Source organism: Anomaloglossus baeobatrachus, chromosome 7 (genome assembly GCF_048569485.1).
Source record: "Anomaloglossus baeobatrachus isolate aAnoBae1 chromosome 7, aAnoBae1.hap1, whole genome shotgun sequence".
In the NCBI taxonomy this organism is placed as follows: Eukaryota; Metazoa; Chordata; class Amphibia; order Anura; family Aromobatidae; genus Anomaloglossus; species Anomaloglossus baeobatrachus.
Window position 1 is genome coordinate 53,323,415 of NC_134359.1, and position 16,613 is coordinate 53,340,027.

At 45.3% G+C, this 16,613-nt stretch overlaps 1 protein-coding gene across 1 annotated transcript in view; it reads left to right on the forward strand.

Annotated features, from left to right (window-relative positions):
• Nucleotides 1-1,776: 1,776 nt before the first annotated feature.
• Nucleotides 1,777-16,613, forward strand: part of CERS6 (ceramide synthase 6) — a 350,340-nt gene continuing 335,503 nt past the window's right edge. The window contains exon 1 of the mRNA XM_075317290.1: nt 1,777-2,161. Within this exon, the coding sequence (XP_075173405.1) occupies nt 1,992-2,161 (170 nt within the window). The 5' untranslated portion in view covers nt 1,777-1,991. The remainder of the gene's footprint in view (nt 2,162-16,613) is intronic.

Consider the following 16,613-nt stretch of genomic DNA (forward strand, 5'->3'; position numbering starts at 1 on the left):
CATCCACAGGTGTGTTTCTAATTAACTCAGATGTTTCCAATAAACCTATCAGAAGCTTCCAAAGATATGACATCATCATATGGGCTTTCCCATATTGTTTAAAGTCAATACACTTTACACCCGTACACTCGCACCTGAAGAAAAACCTATATTGTGTGCATGCCTTTCTTCTCCTACCATATTGTTTAAAGGCATAGTACTCTGAGTGTATGTAAATGTTTGACTTTGCAGAAAGTAATGAAAATGCCTTAAAAGAATCTCTCTCTCATTATTCTGACATTTGGCAAATATTAATATTTTTGGTTCCTAATTGATCTAACATGGGAAAGGTTTATTCTGATTTCATGTCAGATAGTGAGAAAAACCTGCAGATGTGTCTTTATAGATAGAGTATGTAAACGTCTGCTTTCAACTGTACCTCTAAAATAGGTGCACTTGACTATATGATTGTCCATGAGCTTAGCTTTTAGCAGAAAGCACTACCAATTTCTAATACTTGAGTTTTGTTTCTGCATTGTAACATTTAGCTTTCAGTGAGTAATTCTCGCAGTGCTTCAGTGTGGCAAGAGTTCAAAAATATCAAATCTTTTTTTGTAGCATCCAGGAAAGCGGTCTACACTTCCCCCATACAGAAGATGAGAAAAGAGCGCCAATAACACTGGCGAAATACTTCCCTGGAACAAGAGTGTGACAGTAGTGTCATAGCCCGAGCTTCATATACATGGATATAATGCCATGTTCTAAACATAGAAATATTTTTTACTGTTAGCCACAAACCAGATAATTATGATTATTCCAAAATGAAATTTTGCACCTATATGGTTTATGCAGAGCTAAGTGGGCATTAGTGTGTGAGTAAAGGGGGCTTTACACACAACCGCATCGCTAATGAGATGTCGTTGGGGTCACAGAATTCGTGACGCACATCCGGCCTCGTTAGCGACGTGGTTACGTATGAAACGCACGAACGACCGTTAACGATCAAAATTACTCACAATATCGTTGATGCGTCGTTCTAATCCCAAATATCGTTTCTGTTGCAGGTTGTTTGTCGTTCCTGCGGCAGCATGCATTGCTATGTGTGACACCGCAGGAACGACGAACAACATCGTACCTGCGGCCGCCGGCAATGAGGAAGGAGGTGGGCGGGATGTTCCAGTCGCTCATCTCCGCCCCTCCGCTTCTATTGGGCAGCCGCTTAGTGACGCCGCTGTGACACCGAACGAACCTCCCCCTCAGAAAGGAGGCGGTTCGCCGGCAACAGCAACGTCTCTAGGCAGGTAAGTCCGTGTGATGGGTTCAAACGATGTTGTGCGCCACGGGCAGCGATTTGCCCGTGACACACAAACAATGGCGGCTGGTGCTTTCACCAGCGATAACGCTGCGTGTAACACCCCCTTAAGTGTTTAGAATGTTGTGTAAATATTTACATATTTTGAATTTCAAATATTTATTCACGTGTTCTAAGTTTATTATTATCCTCATAAAACACCGGTAACATCTCTTTCGTCCTCTCCTAGCCTTGTGTAATGTCCTGTTTGAGGACTTCACCTGTTCCCAAACTCTGAGGATTTTCCTATCTCCTTATGGAGCATTGGAGATGCCCGAAGATGCCGCAGCTCTGATCCCATTTTAATGTGTGCAGAGGAGGAATACATGAGACATCACCCAGTACAGGCTGGCATCCCAGTACAGCAGACAGCGCTGTGTATACTGTCCAATCAAGGGCATGCTTACAACAGAGGGGACTGGGGCTTGCAGCTGCAGATGCTCCTGTGTGTGATGTGTGTGCAGAGTCCTCCCCCTTCCTAATGATGAGAAGGAAGAGAGAAAGGAGGAATAGAGGCAGAGCTAATACTGATTAGCAGCCAGGACTTCCCACAGACACCTACAAATCTACCAGCATCATTGTCCTCCAGCATCAGCACCATCCTGCTGCACCAGGTAGAGCCACAGGAAAGCAGCACTATAAGCAAGGGCAAGGAGTCAAGATGGCAGGTATCCTAGTTTGGTTTTGGAATGAGAGATTTTGGTTGCCTCACAATGTAACCTGGGCAGATCTGAAGAACACAGAGGAGGCTACTTTCCCCCAGGCTGAGGACCTGTACCTGGCCATCCCTCTGGCATTCTGCATCTTCATGATCCGCCTGTTCTTCGAAAGGTAAAGAATGTGGATACTATGTAGACTTTGCCTGATAACTGTGAGGATGGGGTTGGGGTGTAAGCCGGAGACCAGTCAAAATAGTCATCACTGGTCCTCATGCTCTGTCCAATGCACTGTTGAATTCACTTGTGCTGAACTTATGTCTGAACCTCTTGCACCTGGATTGCCCAAGAGCTTCTGCAGCAGCTGTACTGGGGCATTTATAGGGACTATACATTGATCTTGGTTATATATTATCATGTCTTCAGATTTAGTGGCTGTTTAGTACCTAAAGTGCACAGAATGTAAAAGCTGCTAATATCATTCATCCAGATACATGTTCCTTTGGATTCCTAGAATTGGCGTAAAAGGAGTCAGTAATATTGCAGGACTCACTGACACTCATCCCATTGATGAAAACTGCAATCAGCTTGAAATGGCTGATAAAAGAGAACAATAGACTGTATTAGACTTGCAGAGCAGATGAAGGCGAGAATGACTTAGTTTTATCAAACTGTTATAAAAATACAGATTTTGAGTTAGTGGCCCAAAGAGCTTGCAATCTCATGTATGTGTGTGCACACATGGCACATCCCGCATTATAGAAAGGTTCAATTTGGGAAACGCTTTGTGGTCTTATCTCCTCAGGCTGATCCTTAATGTAACATGTAACAAGGATCGCACTGTGGGGTAGGATAATCTATCTCTGCTTTCAACAGATTGTGCTATTACTGTCAGTAGGAGGCGAGATTTGCTTGGGACTCCTCAGCAATACTGAGTGTAACAGAGGTCAACTTCATGTCTCCTTTGATGCTGGTGATCTGTAAAGAAAAAAAGGAAGGGTATTACTGGGGGGGGATTCATCTTTATTTACCAGTGGTTGTCACTAAAGGGTTAATATAAAATGCCTTTTTCGAGTGTTCTATTATCCCAGATAATTGTTTTCTCTCGTTTGAGCCATATCTTTATGATATGACTAGAAGGTGGCCCGATTCTACGCATCGGGTATTCTAGAATTTACGTATTGTGTAGTTCATGTATGATTTTTGTTATATATATATATAGATGTTGTTGTGTGTAGTTACCAAGTGTTTGTGTAGGGCGCTGTACATGTTCTGGGTGTGGCGGGGGGTGAGAGCGGTGTTCTATGTGTGTTGCGTGTGTTGCGTTGTTTGTGGAGCGCTGTGTGTCTGTAGCGTTGTGTGTGTGTTGTGCGGTTTGTGTGTGTGTGGTGTGTTTTGGGGGGAGGTATGTTTTGAGCAATGTGTGTGTTGTGCGGTATGTGCGTATATTTGTGTGTGCTGCGGTGTTTGTGTGTTGGGTGTTGTGTGTGTGCAGCGTTGTCTGTGTGTGTGGGTGTCTGTGTAGGGCGTTGTTTGTGGTTCCCAGTGTGTGTGTTGTGCAGTGCGCGTGTGTGTGTGTGTGTTGGGGGGAGGTGTGCACCTTCCATCGTGCTCCATCCCCCATGCTGCGCACCCCCCATCGTGCTCCATCCCCCATGCTGCGCACCCCCCATCGTGCTCCATCCCCCATGCAGCGCACTCCCCATCGTGCTGCATCCCCCATGCTGCGCATTCCCAAACGTGCTGCATCCGCCATGCTGCGCACTCCCAAACGTGGTCCATCCGCCATGCTGCGCACTCCCAAACGTGCTCCATCCGCCATACTGCGCACTCCCCATCGTGCTGCATCCCCCATGCTGCGCACTCCCCATCGTGCTGCATCCCCCATGCTGCGCACTCCCAAACGTGCTCCATCCGCCATGCTGCGCACTCCCCATCGTGCTCTATTCGCCATGCTGCACACTCCCAAACGTGCTCCATCCGCCATGCTGCGCACTCCCAAACGTGCTCCATCCGCCATGCTGCGCACCCCCCATCATGCTCCATCCGCCATGCTGCGCACTCCCAAACGTGCTCCACCCGCCATGCTGCGCACTCCCAAACGTGCTCCATCCGCCATACTGCGCACTCCTAAACGTGCTCCATCCGCCATACTGCGCACTCCCCATCGTGCACCATCCGCCATGCTGCGCACTCCCAAACGTGCTCCATCCGCCATGCTGCGCACCCCCCATCATGCTCCATCCGCCATGCTGCGCACTCCCAAACGTGCTCCACCCGCCATGCTGCGCACTCCCAAACGTGCTCCATCCGCCATACTGCGCACTCCTAAACGTGCTCCATCCGCCATACTGCGCACTCCCCATCGTGCACCATCCGCCATGCTGCGCACTCCCAAACGTGCTCCATCCGTCATGCTGCGCACTCCCAAACGTGGTCCATCCGCCATGCTGCGCACTCCCAAACGTGGTCCATCCGCCATGCTGCGCACTCCCAAACGTGGTCCATCCGCTATGCTGCGCACTCCCAAACGTGCTCCATCCGCCATGCTGCGCACTCCCAAACGTGCTCCATCCGCCATGCTGCGCAGTCCCAAACGTGCTCCATCCGCCATGCTGCGCACTCCCAAACGTGCTCCATCCGCCATGCTGCTCACTCCCAAACGTGGTCCATCCGCCATGCTGCGCACTGCCAAACGTGCTCCATCCTCCATGCTGCACACTCCCAAACGTGCTCCATCCCCCATGCTGCGCACTCCCCATCGTGCTCCATCCCCCATGCTGCGCACCCCCCATCGTGCTCCATTCCCCATGCTGCGCCAGCATCAGCCTCTCTGCCCGCAGCATCAGCCTCTCTGCCCGCAGCATCAGCCTCTCTGCCCGCAGCATCAGCCTCTCTCCTTCTAGCCTCCCCCAGCATCAGCCTCTCTCCTTCTAGCCTCCCCCAGCATCAGCCTCTCTCCTTCCAGCCTCCTCCAGCATCAGCCTCCCTCTCCCAGCCTTCCCCAGGATCAGCCTCTCTCCTCCCAGCCTCCGTCCTCCCAGCCTTCCCCAGCATCAGCCTCCCCCAGCATCAGCCTCTCTCCTTCCAGCCTCTCCCAGCATCACCCTCTCTCCTTCCAGCCTCCCCCAGCATCAGCCTCCCTCTCCCAGCCTTCCCCAGGATCAGCCTCTCTCCTCCCAGCCTCCGTCCTCCCAGCCTTCCCCAGCATCAGCTTTCCCCTCCCAGCCTCCCTCAGCATCAGCCTTCCCCAGCCTCAGCCTCTCTCCTTCCAGCCTTCCCCAGCATCAGCCTCTCTCCTCCCAGCCTCAGCCTCTCTCCTTCCAGCCTCCCTCAGCATCAGCCTCCCCTTCCCAGCCTTCCCCGGGTTCAGCCTCTCTCCTCCCAGCCTCCTTCAGCATTAGCCTTCCCCTCCCAGTCTCCCCCAGCATCAGCCTCTCCCTCCCAGCCTTCCCCAAGATCAGCCTCTCTGCTCCCAGCCTCCTCCAGCACGCCGTGCTCCTCTGCCGACACTCACCCACACCCGATCGCATACACTCACACACACAACCGATGGCATACACTCACCCACACCCGATCGCATACACTCACCCACACCCGATCGCATACACTCACACACACCCGATCGCATACACTCACACACACACGATCGCATACACTCACACACACCCGATCGCATACACTCACACACACCCGATCGCATACACTCACACACACAACCGATCGCATACACTCACAGACACCCGATCGCATACACTCACACACCCGATCGCATACACTCACACACACCCGATCGCATACACTCACACACACAACCGATCGCATACACTCACAGACACCCGATCGCATACACTCACAGACACCCGATCGCATACACTCACACACACAGACACTGACGTAATCGCACATACGCGCTGATACTCACAACATCCGGAGATATCACATGCTTCTGGCCATGTGATCCTCCGTCAGGTCCTGGAAGCTCACAGCACAGTATCGCCGCCGAGAAGCAAGCGATATCCCAGGATGTTGTGAGTATGTGGATGCGATGTGATGTGTGTGTGAGGTGTGTGTGAGGTGTGTGTGAGGGTGAGTGTGATCTGATGTGTGTATGTGTGTGTGTGTGCTGTTATGTGTCTGTATTTTCCGCCGCTGCAGGACCTTGATGTGTGGATGCGATGTGATGTGTGTGTGAGGTGTGTGTGAGAGTGAGTGGGAGCCGGTGTACACTGGTAACTATGATACACATCGGGTAACTAAGGGACCTTAGTTACCCGATGTGTATAATGGTTACCAGCTTTCACGGCCTCCGTCAAGATCCCAGCATCGCAAGGTTATGTCTGGCGCTGCTGGGATCCTGACGGAGCCGGTGTAGAAGCAAGCGATATCCCAGGATGTTGTGATGTGTGAGGTGTGTGTGAGAGTGAGTGTGATGTGTGTGTGTACTCACCTGGTAATCGGAGCTCCGTGTCAGTTGGGCCAGAGCGAGCGTGCATTGCGTGAGGGGGGCGGGGCCTGCAGAGAGCCGGGGCGAGAGGCCAATCCGTGTGGGGGGGCGGGGCCATGGCGAGCCCAGCGGCCAATCAGCTTTGTGTCACCGTAAGGACACAATGTCACCGGAAGGACACAATTTTGAAGCATGACAGACAGACAGACAGACAGAATAAGGCAATTATATATATAGATGTGGGATGATGTTGGTGTGAATGAAGAAGAGTGGTGTCACCTTAGCTCCTAATAATATATCAGTTTTTGCTGCAGTTTTTTAACAGATGGTTGTTGGAATGTGGTCACCTCTTATCTAGGCATTGGGACCTATGTTATCATAATGTGCGTGGTCATGAATATTCTGCACTGTCACTTTTATAGGAACTTTGTGAACTGGAGATTATTAGGGCTAAGACGTCTCACCAGGGGTGTAACGCCATCATTGGGTGGTCGTGAAAATGCTGCAGGTTTGCTATTATAGGAACTTTGTAAACTGGAGATTATTAGGGCTAAGACGTCTCACCAGGGGTGTAAGACCATCATTGGGTGGTCGTGAAAATGCTGCAGGTTTGCTATTATAGGAACTTTGTGAACTGGAGATCATTAGGGCAGAGACGTCATACTAGGGGGCGTAACGCCATCATTGGATGGTCATCAAAATTCTGCACTGTCACTTTTATATTAATTTTCTAAACTGGAGATCATTAGGGCACAGATGTCTCACCAGTGGTGTAATGTCATAATTGTGTGGTCATGAAGATTCTGCACTGTCACTCTTATAGGAATTTTGTGAACTGGAGATCATTAGGGCAGAGACGTTATACTAGGGGCGTAACGCCATCATTGGGTGGTCATCAAAATTCTGCACCGTTACTTTTATAGGAATTTTGTGAACTGTAGATGATTAGGGCAAAGGGTAACACAAAGGGCGTAACACCATCATTGGGTGGTCATCAAAATGCTGCAGGTTTGCTATTATGGGAACTTTGTGAACTGGAGATCAGTAGGGCAGAGACATCTCACCGGGGATGTTACGCCATTATTGGGTGGTCATGAAAGTTCCGCACTGTCACTTTTATAGGAACTTTGTGAACTGGAGATCATTAGGGCAGAGACGTCTCACCAGGGGCATAACACCATCATTGAATCATCATGAAAATTCTGGACTGTCACTTTTATAGGAACTTTGTGAACTGGAGATGATTAGGGCAGAGACGTCATACTAGGGGCAATACACCATCATTGGGTGGTCATCAAAATTATGCACTGTTACTTTAATAGGAACTTTATGAACTGGAGATGATTAAAGCAGAGATGTCTCACTAGGGGCGTAGCGCCATCATTGGGTGGTCATCAAAATTCTGCACTGTAACTTTAATAGGAACTTTTTGAACTGGAGATGATTAGGGCAGAGATATCTCACTAGGGGTGTAACGCCATCATTGGGTGGTCATCAAAATTCTGCACTGTCACTTTTATAAGAACTTTCTGAACTGGAGATCATTAGGGCAAAGATGTCTCACCAGGCGCATAACACCATTATTGGATGGTCATGAAAATTCTGCAATGTCGATTTTATAGGAGCTTTGTGAACTGGCGATCATTATGGCAGAGATGTCTCACCAGGGGAGTAACTACAATAGGTGCAGGAGTAGTAATCGCATCCGAACCCCTGGAGCCTAGGAGGCCCAAAAGATCATAGCCCATATGAAAATACCATTACTGTTAACAATCTGTGATAATTGGAGGCAAAGTTAGAGATTTTGCATTAGGGCCCTGCCCATGAGATTCAAGTTACGCCACATTGTCCCAAAGTCAATTTAAGTATAGGGAAAAGGGTTTAAAGGATTATTCCCAAGGTAGTAGGTTATCTCTTATCCTACATATGGGTACACTTACATATTGCTGGGGGTCTGACCACTGAGACCCCAGCAATTCCAAGAGCAAGACTTGACCCTGGGAACGGTGTTCTGCAGAGCCTCGTCTTGAGTGGAAAACAGTCTTCAGCTTTATTCCACTGTTCAATAGATGGTGAATGGAGTGGAGTTTGGGCAATCAAGACTGTGCTTTGCCCCATTCTTGTGATTCAGTTGTCCGACCCTTAGCGATCAGTAAGATATTCAATATCCCATGGATAGGGGGATACCTTACTATCTTAGGAATAACCCTGTGAGTACCTCTTCAATAAAGGAATGGTTTGGCACCACTCACTTCCGCATTAGGAGGTCAGTGCCACTAATGATGTTGCGTTTTTAGATATCAGCCAAGACATATGACTAATATTTGCTGAACTGCAGGATGTTATGAGCAGGGCCGGCTCCAGGTTTTTGTGGGCCCCGGGCGGAAGAGTCCCAGTGGGCCCCATCCACACGCAGACACACATACGTACACATACATATACATATTTAACGACAAACTCACAAAAATACATATAGAACTGACACATCTATACAGTCATATACACTGACATACATAGATACACATCATACATGCATACAGACAAACACACAGCTCTGCTGGATACATACATACAGACACAGCGCTGCTACATACATACACACATAGCTCTGCTATATACATGCACATATAGCTCTGCTACACACATAGCTCTGCTACATACACACATAGCTCTGCTACATACACACATAGCTCTGCCACATACATACACACATAGCTCTGCTATATACATACACACCTAGCTCTGCTACACACATAGCTCTGCTACATACACACATAGCTCTGCTACATACACACATAGCTCTGCCACATACATACACACATAGCTCTGCTATATACATACACACCTAGCTCTGCTATGTACATACACACATAGCTCTGCTATGTACATACACACCTAGCTCTGCTATATACATACACACATAGCTCTGCTATATACATACACACCTAGCTCTGCTATGTACATACACACATAGCTCTGCTATGTACATACACACATAGCTCTGCTATATACATACACACATAGCTCTGCTATATACATACACACATAGCTCTGCTATGTACATACACACATAGCTCTGCTATATACATACACACCTAGCTCTGCTACATACATACACACATAGCTCTGCTATATACATACACACCTAGCTCTGCTATATACATACACACCTAGCTCTGCTATGTACATACACACCTAGCTCTGCTACATACACACATAGCTCTGCTATGTACATACACACATAGCTCTGCTATATACATACACACCTAGCTCTGCTATATACATACACACCTAGCTCTGCTATATACATACACATATAGCTCTGCTATATACATACACACATAGCTCTGCTATATACATACACACATAGCTCTGCTATATACATGCACACATAGCTCTGCTATATACATACACATATAGCTCTGCTATATACATACACACCTAGCTCTGCTATATACATACACACCTAGCTCTGCTATATACATACACACATAGCTCTGCTATATACATACACACATAGCTCTGCTATATACATACACACATAGCTCTGCTATGTACATACACACCTAGCTCTGCTACATACACACCTAGCTCTGCTATATACATACACACCTAGCTCTGCTATATACATACACACCTAGCTCTGCTATATACATACACACAGCGCTGCTATATACATACACACATAGCTCTGCTATATACATGCACACATAGCTCTGCTATATACATACACACATAGCTCTGCTATATACATACACACATAGCTCTGCTATATACATACACATATAGCTCTGCTATATACATACACACATAGCTCTGCTATATACATACACACATAGCTCTGCTATATACATACACATATAGCTCTGCTATATACATACACACATAGCTCTGCTATATACATACACACATAGCTCTGCTATATACATGCACACATAGCTCTGCTACATACACACATAGCTCTGCTATGTACATACACACCTAGCTCTGCTATATACATACACACATAGCTCTGCCACATACATACACACATAGCTCTGCTATATACATACACACCTAGCTCTGCTATGTACATACACACATAGCTCTGCTATGTAAATACACACATAGCTCTGCTATATACATACACACATAGCTCTGCTATATACATACACACATAGCTCTGCTATGTACATACACACATAGCTCTGCTATATACATACACACCTAGCTCTGCTACATACATACACACATAGCTCTGCTATATACATACACACCTAGCTCTGCTATATACATACACACCTAGCTCTGCTATGTACATACACACCTAGCTCTGCTACATACACACATAGCTCTGCTATGTACATACACACCTAGCTCTGCTACATACACACATAGCTCTGCTATGTACATACACACATAGCTCTGCTATATACATACACACCTAGCTCTGCTATATACATACACACCTAGCTCTGCTATATACATACACATATAGCTCTGCTATATACATACACACATAGCTCTGCTATATACATACACACATAGCTCTGCTATATACATGCACACATAGCTCTGCTACATACACACATAGCTCTGCTATGTACATACACACCTAGCTCTGCTATATACATACACACATAGCTCTGCTATATACATACACACATAGCTCTGCTATATACATACACACCTAGCTCTGCTATATACATACACACATAGCTCTGCTATATACATACACACATAGCTCTGCTATATACATGCACACATAGCTCTGCTATATACATACACACATAGCTCTGCTATATACATACACACATAGCTCTGCTATATACATACACACATAGCTCTGCTATATACATACACACATAGCTCTGCTATATACATGCACACATAGCTCTGCTATATACATACACACCTAGCTCTGCTATATACATGCACACATAGCTCTGCTATATACATACACACATAGCTCTGCTATATACATACACACCTAGCTCTGCTATATACATACACACATAGCTCTGCTATATACATACACACATAGCTCTGCTATATACATACACACATAGCTCTGCTATATACATACACACATAGCTCTGCTATATACATACACACCTAGCTCTGCTATATACATACACACATAGCTCTGCTATATACATACACACCTAGCTCTGCTATATACATACACACCTAGCTCTTCTATATACATACACACCTAGCTCTGCTATATACACACACACATAGCTCTGCTATATACATACACACCTAGCTCTGCTATATACATACACACATAGCTCTGCTATATACATACACACCTAGCTCTGCTATATACATACACACCTAGCTCTTCTATATACATACACACCTAGCTCTGCTATATACATACACACATAGCTCTGCTATATACATACACACATAGCTCTGCTATATACATACACACCTAGCTCTGCTATATACATACACACCTGGCTCTGCTATATACATACACACCTAGCTCTGCTATATACACACACACATAGCTCTGCTATATACATACACACATAGCTCTGCTATATACATACACACCTAGCTCTGCTATATACATACACACCTAGCTCTGCTATATACATACACACCTAGCTCTGCTATATACATACACACCTAGCTCTGCTATATACATACACACCTAGCTCTGCTATATACATACACACATAGCTCTGCTATATACATACACACCTAGCTCTGCTATATACATACACACCTAGCTCTGCTATATACATACACACCTAGCTCTGCTATATACATACACACCTAGCTCTGCTATATACATACACACCTAGCTCTGCTATATACATACACACCTAGCTCTGCTATATACATACACACATAGCTCTGCTATATACATACACACCTAGCTCTGCTATATACATACACACCTAGCTCTGCTATATACATACACACATAGCTCTGCTATATACATGCACACATAGCTCTGCTATATACATACACACATAGCTCTGCTATATACATACACACATAGCTCTGCTATATACATACACACATAGCTCTGCTATATACATACACACATAGCTCTGCTATATACATGCACACATAGCTCTGCTATATACATACACACATAGCTCTGCTATATACATACACACCTAGCTCTGCTATATACATACACACATAGCTCTGCTATATACATACACACATAGCTCTGCTATATACATGCACACATAGCTCTGCTATATACATACACACATAGCTCTGCTATATACATACACACATAGCTCTGCTATATACATACACACATAGCTCTGCTATATACATACACACCTAGCTCTGCTATATACATACACACCTAGCTCTGCTATATACATACACACATAGCTCTGCTATATACATGCACACATAGCTCTGCTATATACATACACACATAGCTCTGCTATATACATACACACATAGCTCTGCTATATACATGCACACATAGCTCTGCTATATACATACACACATAGCTCTGCTATATACATACACACATAGCTCTGCTATATACATACACACATAGCTCTGCTATATACATACACACATAGCTCTGCTATATACATACACACATAGCTCTGCTATATACATACACACCTAGCTCTGCTATATACATACACACATAGCTCTGCTATATACATACACACATAGCTCTGCTATATACATACACACCTAGCTCTGCTATATACATGCACACCTAGCTCTGCTATATACATACACACATAGCTCTGCTATATACATACACACATAGCTCTGCTATATACATACACACCTAGCTCTGCTATATACATACACACCTAGCTCTGCTATATACATACACACATAGCTCTGCTATATACATACACACCTAGCTCTGCTATATACATACACACCTAGCTCTGCTATATACATACACACATAGCTCTGCTATATACATACACACATAGCTCTGCTATATACATACACACCTAGCTCTGCTATATACATACACACCTAGCTCTGCTATATACATACACACCTAGCTCTGCTATATACATACACACCTAGCTCTGCTATATACATACACACCTAGCTCTGCTATATACATACACACCTAGCTCTGCTATATACATGCACACATAGCTCTGCTATATACATACACACCTAGCTCTGCTACATACACACCTAGCTCTGCTATATACATGCACACATAGCTCTGCTATATACATACACACCTAGCTCTGCTATATACATACACACCTAGCTCTGCTATATACATACACACCTAGCTCTGCTATATACATACACACCTAGCTCTGCTATATACATGCACACCTAGCTCTGCTATATACATACACACATAGCTCTGCTATATACATACACACATAGCTCTGCTATATACATACACACCTAGCTCTGCTATATACATACACACATAGCTCTGCTATATACATACACACCTAGCTCTGCTATATACATACACACCTAGCTCTGCTATATACATACACACATAGCTCTGCTATATACATACACACCTAGCTCTGCTATATACATACACACCTGGCTCTGCTATATACATACACACCTAGCTCTGCTATATACATACACACATAGCTCTGCTATATACATACACACCTAGCTCTGCTATATACATACACACCTAGCTCTGCTATATACATACACACCTAGCTCTTCTATATACATACACACCTAGCTCTGCTATATACACACACACATAGCTCTGCTATATACATACACACCTAGCTCTGCTATATACATGCACACCTAGCTCTGCTATATACATACACACATAGCTCTGCTATATACATACACACCTAGCTCTGCTATATACATGCACACATAGCTCTGCTATATACATACACACATAGCTCTGCTATATACATACACACCTAGCTCTGCTATATACATACACACATAGCTCTGCTATATACATACACACATAGCTCTGCTATATACATACACACCTAGCTCTGCTATATACATACACACCTAGCTCTGCTATATACATACACACCTAGCTCTGCTATATACATACACACCTAGCTCTGCTATATACATACACACCTAGCTCTGCTATATACATACACACCTAGCTCTGCTATATACATACACACCTAGCTCTGCTATATACATACACACATAGCTCTGCTATATACATACACACATAGCTCTGCTATATACATACACACATAGCTCTGCTATATACATACACACCTAGCTCTGCTATATACATACACACCTAGCTCTGCTATATACATGCACACCTAGCTCTGCTATGTACATACACACCTAGCTCTGCTATATACATACACACATAGCTCTGCTATATACATACACACATAGCTCTGCTATATACATACACACATAGCTCTGCTATATACATACACACCTAGCTCTGCTATATACATACACACCTAGCTCTGCTATATACATACACACCTAGCTCTGCTATATACATACACACCTAGCTCTGCTATATACATACACACCTAGCTCTGCTATATACATACACACATAGCTCTGCTATATACATACACACATAGCTCTGCTATATACATACACACCTAGCTCTGCTATATACATACACACCTAGCTCTGCTATATACATACACACATAGCTCTGCTATATACATACACACCTAGCTCTGCTATATACATACACACCTAGCTCTGCTATATACATACACACATAGCTCTGCTATATACATACACACCTAGCTCTGCTATATACATACACACCTGGCTCTGCTATATACATACACACCTAGCTCTGCTATATACATACACACATAGCTCTGCTATATACATACACATATAGCTCTGCTATATACATACACACCTAGCTCTGCTATATACATGCACACATAGCTCTGCTATATACATACACACCTAGCTCTGCTATATACATACACACCTAGCTCTGCTATATACATGCACACATAGCTCTGCTATATACATACACACCTAGCTCTGCTATATACATACACACCTAGCTCTTCTATATACATACACACCTAGCTCTGCTATATACACACACACATAGCTCTGCTATATACATACACACATAGCTCTGCTATATACATACACACCTAGCTCTGCTATATACATACACACATAGCTCTGCTATATACATACACACATAGCTCTGCTATATACATACACACCTAGCTCTGCTATATACATGCACACATAGCTCTGCTATATACATACACACCTAGCTCTGCTATATACATACACACATAGCTCTGCTATATACATACACACCTAGCTCTGCTACATACAGACAGAGACAGACACGCGCGGCTCCGGGGGGGGCATAAATCGGGGTTGGGGAGGGCACATACCGCTCAGGTCACGGTGGAGAGGGGGCCCACACAGCGCCGGAGGGACACGCTGTGCTGGGGGTCGCTGGCTGGCACTGCAGCTCTCATCTGTGGGACTGAGCAGGATGCCGGTCTGTAGCTCCGCCCACAGATGAAGTTCAAACCAGGAAGTCTGCGCGCCTTAAAGAGACGGCGCCGCAGATTCCTGCCGAGGACTGAGGTCCCCGGAACTCGGCCCGGGGACCGCAGAACTAAGGAGAGTGGGCCCCGGCCAAGGTGCACCAGAGCTGACGAGGCCGAGTGGGCCCCCCCGGCTCTCCAGGGCCCCGGCATTTGCCCGGGTATGCCGGGTGCTGACGCCGGCCCTGGTTATGAGTTATATAAAAAATGATACTTATACAGTACAGACCAAACGCTTGGACACACCTTCTCATTCAAAGAGTTTTCTTTATTTTCAGGACACATTGAAGGCATCAAGACAATGAATTAAAACATGGGGAATAAAATACTTAAAAAAGTGTGAAACAACTGAAAATATGTCTTATATTCTAGGTTCTTCAAAGTAGCCACCTTTTGCTTTGATTACTGCTTTGCACACTCTTAGCATTCTCTTGATGAGCTTCAAGAGGTAGTCACCGGAAATGGTTTTCCAACAGTCTTGAAGGAGTTCCCAGAGATGCTTAGCACTTGTTGGCCTTTTTGCCTTCACTCTGTGGTCCAGCTCACCCCAAACCATCTCGATTGGGTTTAGGTCTGGTGACTGTGGAGACCAGGTCATCTGGCGTAGCACCCCATCACTCTCCTTCTTAGTCAAATAGCCATTACACAGCCTGCAGGTGTATTTGGGTCATTGTCCTGTTGAAAAATAAATGATGGTCCAA